The sequence below is a fragment of the Octopus bimaculoides genome, chromosome 22 (assembly GCF_001194135.2).
Source record: "Octopus bimaculoides isolate UCB-OBI-ISO-001 chromosome 22, ASM119413v2, whole genome shotgun sequence".
Taxonomy (NCBI): domain Eukaryota; kingdom Metazoa; phylum Mollusca; class Cephalopoda; order Octopoda; family Octopodidae; genus Octopus; species Octopus bimaculoides.
The window spans coordinates 28,951,863-28,960,545 of record NC_069002.1 but is presented as its reverse complement, the minus strand read 5'-3'; the positions used below and the strand labels follow the sequence as shown (position 1 = coordinate 28,960,545).

Below are 8,683 nucleotides of genomic sequence, written 5' to 3'. Positions count from 1 at the left end.
TTTGCAACCATGGGGTCTCAGTTTCAATTCCAATAGCACATATACTATATATTTATCTTCTATATCTCCTTACTAATACACTATCCAACAGCCATTGTGTCCATGTCCCATCCTATCATGTTTTTGCTGGCGCCAGTCACTGGTTACCAATGTGACATCACTTAGAGTTCAGCTTGATAGTCTTTTCCTTTTGGCTCAGCATTTTTTCTTTTTACATAGGCACAGGCATGGCTGTGTGGTAAGAAGCTTGCTTCCCAAATACATGGTTCCAGGTTCAGTCCCACTGCATGGCACCTTGAGCAAGTGTCTTCTACTATAGTCACAGGCCAATAAAAGCCTTGAGTGGATTTGGTTGATGGAAATTAAAAGAAGCTTGTTGTGTGTGTGTTTGTGGCTGTTCCTGCTTGACAAACCAGTGTTGGTGCACTTGCATCCCCATAACTTAGCAGTTCAACAAAACAAATCAGAATAAGTACAAGGCTTGATAAACAATTCCTGGGGTCGATTTGTTCAACTAAAACCCTTCGAGGTGGTGCTCCAGCGTGGCCACAGTCAAATAAAAGAAACACATAAATGGATAAAAAGTTTTTAGAGTGGTTATTCTTCCCCCCATCCCCTCTGAAACAAATTCCAAAACCTTACAGAGAATGCCTTTCACATTCTTGTGGACAGGAATGTGTTGAAAATGTATCTTTTAATTATTCTGCTTTGTTGTGCATAGACTAAGTCAAAGATATAAATATTTTTGTTTATATTTATTATCTATTGTTTCCTTTTTATCCTGGTAACCTCCAGATAAATGTTTTGGCAAATTTTATGCATTGTCATGGATTTGATTTTGCATTAAATTGTCCTTTACCAACTGCATGTTTTGGCAGCAAGTTTTATTTACCTTTCTCAGGAATACAGCCTTGTGTGGTGGTGGTGGTGGTGGTGTATTGCTGATTGTAGTGATAGCAGTGATAGTAGAGCTGATGGTGGTAATAATGATGTTCGTAGTGGTGGTAGTAACAATGTGGTGGTAATAACCGTATGGTGTTGGCATTGGTGGTGTTAGTGGTAATAGCATGGTGGTGGTGTTAGTGGTAATAGCATGGTGGTGATGTTAGTGGTAATAGCATGGTGGTGGTGTTGGTGGTAATAGCATTACGGTGGTGGCGTTGGTGGCAATAGCAGTACGGTGGTGGCGTTGATGGTAATAGCAGTACGGTGGTAATAGCAGCATGGTGGTGGTGGCGTTGGTGGTAATAGCATTACGGTGGTGGCGTTGGTGGTAATAGCAGTATGGTGGTTGCATTGGTCGTAATAGCAGCATGGTGGTGGTGCTGGCATTTGTGGTAATAGTTGTATGGTGGTGATGGCGGTGGTAATAGCAGCATGGTGGTGGTGTTGGCATTGGTTGTAATAGCAGCATGGTGGTGGTGGCGTTGGTGGTAATAGCAGCATGGTGGTGGCGTTGGTGGTAATAGCAGCATGGTGGTGGCGTTGGTGGTAATAGCATTACGGTGGTGGCGTTGGTGGCAATAGCAGTACGGTGGTGTCGTTGGTGGTAATAGCAGCATGGTGGTGGCATTGGTGGTAATAGCAGTACGGTGGTGGCGTTGGTGGTGATAGCAGTACGGTGGTGGCGTTGGTGGTAATAGCAGTACGGTGGTGGCGTTGGTGGTAAGTCATTTCTTGTGTTTGTTCTGAAATATTTTCCTTCTGTTTTTGGCAGGGTTCCGTGGCTTATGTCCCCCAGGAGGCATGGATTCAGAACAAAACTGTCAGAGATAATATTCTGTTCGGAAAATCATATGACAGGAAATGGTATGAGCAAGTGATTGAAGCTTGTGCATTGAAATTGGATTTTGCAACATTAATTGATGGAGACAGAACAGAAATTGGAGAAAAAGTAAGTGGAATATCCATTTCCTTTGAGATGCTGCACCTGTATATACCAAATCTACATTCTTCCCTGAATGCCTTTTCAGAAATTTAATCCTTTAGCATTTAAACAGGCCATATCTGGCCCAAATATTCTACCTGTTTTATGTTCAAACCAGGGCTGTGGAATTGGAAATAATTAAGGGGTAGCTGGAGTCGGAGTCAGAAAAACTATACTGACTCTGATTCCGACTCATAATGTCTTTCTTTAATATAAACCAGTTCTAACCTATAGGCCGACTCAAAGTACAAGCATATGCTTTATGAGATATCTAGACCACAATCACTTAACTACATAAAGAGGAGTCGGAGGTACCAATAGTGTCGGAGTCAGAGATTTTTGTTTTGTCTCCACAGCCCTGGTTCAAACCAGCCAGATTCAGTGATGTCCTTCATTTGTCCCAGCCACTTGCAAGTGATGTCCTTCATTTCCAATTCTTCATGAAAACCTGTCCAGCTGTAGGGAAATATTACCTTGCTTCAAACCAAACAAGGGTTAGCAACAGGAAGCGCATCCAACCACAGAAAATCTGCCAAAACAAATTCCGTCTGACTTATGGAAACATGAGGAAAATGGACATTAATGCAATGGTATAAATATTTAAACCGGCGATATCCGACCAAAAGTATTCTGCCTGTTTTATGTTCAAACTGGCCAGATTTGGTCTCACACACCAACCCTACAATATTGTTTTAAAAATTAACAGCTACCTCATCAAAATCTCATAGCTACAAGATAATGTATGATTAGTTCAAAACAATGTAGATGAAAAAACATTAATTTTGGCAGGATAATGCAAACACTAAAGGGTTAAACAGTGAAATTGAAATGACTCCTACAATTCTTCTGTTTTAATATTTCTTTTCTTAATCCCCAGGGTATCAATCTAAGTGGTGGACAGAAGCAGCGGATCAGCCTTGCTCGGGCTGTGTACGCTAACAAAGACCTTTACATCTTAGATGATCCTCTCAGCGCAGTCGATGCCCATGTTGGCAAACACATATTTAACATGGTTTTAAGTGAGACCGGATTATTAAAAAACAAGGTATTTAATGCTTTCTATTTGTATCTTTTCTTAATTTTTATTTCTGCATATGAGATGTTGTTATTAGAATCATTAACATGTCAGGCAAAATGCATGGCAGGATTTTGTCCAGCTTCACGTCCTGAGTTCTAATTCCACCGAGGTCAACTTTGCCTTTCACCCTCTCGGGGACGATAAAATATGTACCAGTTGAGCACTGGGGTCAATATAATTGACTTACCCCTTCCTCCAGAATTGCTGGCCTTGTGCTAAAATTATAGACAATTATTCTTGTTTTGCTATAACTACAGGGTGTCCACAAAGTCTGGGTACATGGGGATTAACACATACTTTAAGAAATTATTATTTCTTATATTTAATTGTTTGTTATGATTTTATTTACTCCATGTACCCAGACTTTGTGGACACCCTATAGATTCTCATACTGTTAACAATTCTTTGATGATGATGATGCCATCCTACCTGTATTTTATACGAATTTATGTTGTTGTTTTTGTGTGTAGTTTTCCACATTTAGATATTTGAAAATCCCATCGTTATATTTACTCTTTTTTTTGTTGCTTTTATTTTTCTTTTATCACCAGACCCGTATATTTGTGACACACGGTATCCATTGGTTACCAAAAGTCGACAAAGTGATTGTGATGTCTGACGGAAGTGTATCTGAAGAGGGCAGCTACGATGAGTTAATTAGTCACAATGGTGCATTTGCTCAATTTTTGTTGACCTATCTAAACGAGGCTGAAGATTCAGATCCTGAGAGTAAGTTGTCTTCTATTCACACACACACACACATCAAATTATGAAATTAAATATATGACAAAGGTTGTTGTTGGCACTCCGTCGCTTACGACGTCGAGGGTTCCAGTTGATCCGATCAATGGAACAGCCTGCTCGTGAAATTAACGTGCAAGTGGCTGAACACTCCACAGGCACATGTACTCTTAACGTAGTTCTCGGGGATATTCAGTGTGACAAGGCTGGCCCTTTGAATTACAGGCACAACAGAAACAGGAAGTAAGAGTGAGAGAAAGTTGTGGTGAAAGAGTACAGCAGGGTTCGCCACCATCTCCTGCCAGAGCCCCGTCGAGCTTTAGGTGTTTTTGCTCAATAAACACTCACAACGCCCGGTCTGGGAATCGAAACCGCAATCCTATGACCGCGAGTCCGCTGCCCTAACCACTGGGCCATTGCGCCTCCACATGACAAAGGAACAGGAGATTATACAATGAACTTCATTTTGAAACTCTGAGGAAGCTATAAGATGATACACATGCACTCGGCTCTGAAGGCGCTGCATCTTATAGCAGGAACAGCTGTAAGCCAATGAAGTTGATTACCTAATCTCCTGTTCCTTTGTCATTTAATTTCTGATTACGATCTGTACTTGACTGGTGCTTTATCCTGAAGCATTATGTATATTGAGTTTTAACACCAAGTTATTAGTATTGCTATGCCTCATCATCATCATCATCCACTGTTTTAAATCTGGGTTTTGTACTCATTAATAGGGGTGGTTGGATCTACCTCAATGCCTAGCAACCGAGGTAGGCAGGTAGAGCCCACCCCAACCTTTGGGCTGGCTGGTGCCCATTCTCCTTTGCTATCATGAGGCTTTTTTTGGAGCTGGATTTTCTATGGGGAGCATGCCCTTGCTTACCCCCAATCTCACTTTCTAGACATGGGTGGTCCCGAGACCAAGGCCTCTACCACGATTTTTAAGAAATGTGGTGGAAAACTAGCTCAGGAAGGCAGGGACGCTACTCCCTGAGACCCTTTTCAAAGCCCCCCTACATATGTGAAATCTTAAATGTGTGGTTTAGGAGCTTGCTTTGCAACCATGTGGTCTCAGATTCAGTCCCAAAGCAGAAGTATTTTGTAGTATAACCCTGAGCCAACTAAAACCTTGAGTGGATTTGGTAGATGGAATTGAAAGAAGCCCATTGGATGTGTGTGCACCTTTGTCTATAAATCACATGATGATTGTAAATGAGCACCATTGCCATTCAGGTAATGATTGTTTCCACTCTTCTATGTCTAGCCATGGGGAAATATTACCTTGCTTGGCTACAGGTGAGGGTTGGTGACAGGAAGGGTATCTTGTTGAAGAATATCTTGCCATAACAAATTTGGTCTGACCCCTGCAAGCATGGAAAAGTAGACATTAAACAATGATGGTTATGTGTGTATGTATGTTTATTCTTGTTTGGTCTGGATGAAGGGATTCTGTCTCTGTTCTTTGCAGACTCTCCAAGACTGGTCTGATTGATGTTGTTACTGTTTCACTTAAACTGTTACAAGTCAATGACTGTGCAAAAAAAGAAAACCTACACACAAACATAACAGGATTCTTTCAGTTTCTGTCTACCAAAACCTTGTTAGTAGAAGACATTTACCCAAGGTGTCAAGCAGTGGGACTGAACCCAGAACCATGTGATTAGGAAAAAAGCCTCTTAACCATACAGCCACAACTTTAAAAGTACATTATTCAAAAAATTAAACAGTTTTCCACACTTTCAACTATAATCAAAAGATTAAAGTTTTCCACACCTTCAACTATATTCAAGAGATTAAACAGTTTTCCACATCTTCAACTATATTCAACTAAATTTGTTTCCTTTGTTTTGTTTTCTCTTGCAGTAAATGAAGTAAAATCGAAAATATTGCAACGAGCTGCTTCATTTGTCTCAAGCTGCTCAGATGGTGAAGTCAATGAAAATATTAAAAGCATTTCAAAGAGAAAGGACAGTAAGGTATCAACTACCAGGTATTTAAGATTTGTTCAATGTTTTTTGGGGTTTTTTGTGAAGTGGGGAACTCACAACTCCTCCATTACTCTCTAGCACATAGTATGATTGTTTTGGTGGGGTTGTTCTTGATCCCTAGTAATTATAAGGCCAATTACCAAGTTTCCATTCCCTTCTCAGTTGAAGGGTCTTGTTTTGCCAGTTGCTTGGTGATCACACTGGTGCTGGTGCCACATAAAAAAGCACCCAGTACCTTCTGTAAAATGATTGGCATTAGGAAGGGCATCCTGCTGTAGAAGCCTTGTTGAAGCAGGGAATTGAGCTTAGCCTGGTCCTTTGGCTCATAAGCTCCTGTCAAATCATTCAACCCATGCCAGCAGGGAAGGAAGGTATTAACTGGTAAGTGGCCAAGATTACAACACCCAACCCTGAATGGGGTGCCAGTTTGCTGCAGGGTTCAATGCCACCCATTTTGAGGGGAGGGGCATGTCAACTGTATCAACCCCAGTGCTTGACTGGTACTTTATCAACCCCAAAGGGATGAAAGGTAAAGTCTGACCTCAGCAGGGTTAGTATGTACTTGATACACTTCCAATTCACACATAAAGCATGATGGGCCACAATCATGACCCAGTTTGATGCATTTAATTTATGGGCATTTGTTGAGGTCTAATGTCACTCAAATGCTCCAATATCCCCCAGAATGCAAGAGAACTAAAAGTTCAACTAATGACTTTTCAGATGATGTAAAACTTTCCACCATTATATACTAAGAAGCTATTTTAACTATTTTTTGCTTTTTATGAGTTCGTGGTTGTCTCGTTTTCATAAAATGTGCTCAGCAGTCCATGCTATGTAAGTGCAAATCCCAGCACTTTATGGGTTAAACAGAAATTATATAACTCTCTTATTGTCAGATTTTCTTGGCATCAGTTCTATTCTAATCACCATAGTCCATTCATAGTTGTCTTTGATTCCTTATCTGAATACATACAATCATGTTAAGGCAACATCTGGTTACAAGATGTTCATAGGAGCAACAAACTAGAAGTCAAAGATAAACCGATTTCTAAAGACATTTAAGTATTAACGATCAATGAATTTAATATTGATATGATTTATAGATTTAACCTTATTGATACCAACCTGCCTGAAACTGCTTCTGATTCATCAATACAAAACTTTCTGTTTTAAAATGGTTTAAATTAAAACTGTCCATGAAAATTTCATATTAATTTATGTTCCAAACATCAGCTTAATAATAATAATAATGAGTCATTTTACTAAATTCTTTATTTTCAAAATAGGGTATCAAAATGGTTCAATGTTGATGCACGTGTGCATGTTGCTTGACACGCACACGTTGCTTGATGAGTGCAACAAAATAAAAAAATAGCATTTCCAGTTGACAGAGATCAACAGTTTCAATCTTCTGTGGTCCCTATTTTACTTCATTTAATGTATGTCACTAGTTTCCATTGAATTAGCCATGAATATTACACTTGTTATTTTCCCCTATAAAACTGAGGTTTGTTGTCTTTGTATGTGATTGCTGCTGACAGGAGAAGAGCTAGTTCAGTCTCGAAACGATCTCAGAGTATTTCTTATGATGGACACGATCAAGATGTGGCTGTTACTAAGTTGATTCAAGAAGAGAAAATGGAAAAAGGCACTGTAAGTATTTCTATTTTATATACCTATTTATTTATGTATTCTGTTTGTTTAATAGGCACAGGAGTGGCTGTGTAATAAGTAGCTTGCTTCCAACCACATTGTCCCGGGTTCAGTCCCACTGCTTGGCACTTTGGGCAAGTGTCTTCTACTATAGCCTCGGACTGACCAAAGCCTTGTGAGTGGATTTGGCAGACGGAAACTGGAAGAAGCCCGTCGTGTGTATATATATATATATGTGTTTGTGTGTCTGTTTGTCCCCCCCCCCCCCCCCAGCATCGCTTGACAACCGATGCTGGTGTGTTTGCATCCCTGTAACTTAGCGGTTTTGCAAAAGAGACCGATAGAATAAGTACTGGGTTTACAAAGAATAAGCTCTGGGGTTGATTTGCTCAACTGTAAAGGCGGTGCTCCAGCATGGCCGCAGTCAAATGACTGAAACGAGTAAAAGAGTAATATTGTTTCTAATATAAGACCTGGAATATAGAGGGAGGAGTACGTCAATTAAATCGACCCCAGTACTTGACTGACCACAGAGCAACCTAACAGAAGCTTTTAAGAATTCTGCCAGTTGGAAGAATGAAGTCACATAGCTTAGTGGTTTGGGTGTTGCACTCATGATTGCAATATCATGGTTTCAGTTCCCATACTAGGCACTGCATAAAATGTCCGTTAGCGTTTCAGAGTATATATTTCTCACTATGGCGTTTATGTAGCTGGAGTCGGGATTTATGTATAATGATAACACTTATAAGTAAGTTATAAATGACATGTTTATCAAAATATATTCCTACTTCAAAAGTAAAATATATTTATTATCTATTTCCAAATATAAAACTAGTGTTACACAAACAGTCACCAAACCGGCTATAATCCTCCAAGAATGTTCTAACTAGGTCAAGGTTCTCTTCACACCATTCATATTCTTATCAGGACTTTGGTGTGGTTTATTCATTCTAGAGTCGGTGTTTTCCATTTGAAATACCCATTTACAAGCTTTTGATTTCATACCTCTCTTCAAGTTCATTCTGAAGTTAATGTTTTATATTTTCATGCTTGCTGCAGACTCAAAGCAAGTCAGTTTCTGAGCTTTTTTCCTTTAATGGAGATGTTGATTTAATGCTACAAAACAGGTTTTATATGAAGTTAAAACAGATTCAAGGCCAAAACAGAAGAACTCTATTCAAAGTCTTTACAATCTTCTTTCAATCAAGATAGAAAGAGAAACATTTTAAGTGTAATAAAGTTAATGTTTATCTTGAATTTTTAGCATCAGTAGAAGTGGGGGGGGGG

At 39.6% G+C, this 8,683-nt stretch overlaps 1 protein-coding gene across 1 annotated transcript in view; it reads left to right on the top strand.

Moving 5' to 3' along the window:
- Positions 1 to 8,683, top strand: part of LOC106876830 (multidrug resistance-associated protein 1-like) — a 54,222-nt gene that overhangs the window by 39,741 nt on the left and 5,798 nt on the right. Inside the window, exons 16-20 of the mRNA XM_014925546.2 lie at positions 1,718 to 1,894; positions 2,805 to 2,972; positions 3,557 to 3,734; positions 5,613 to 5,739; positions 7,282 to 7,393. Of these exons, the coding sequence (XP_014781032.1) occupies positions 1,718 to 1,894; positions 2,805 to 2,972; positions 3,557 to 3,734; positions 5,613 to 5,739; positions 7,282 to 7,393 (762 nt within the window). The remainder of the gene's footprint in view (positions 1 to 1,717; positions 1,895 to 2,804; positions 2,973 to 3,556; positions 3,735 to 5,612; positions 5,740 to 7,281; positions 7,394 to 8,683) is intronic.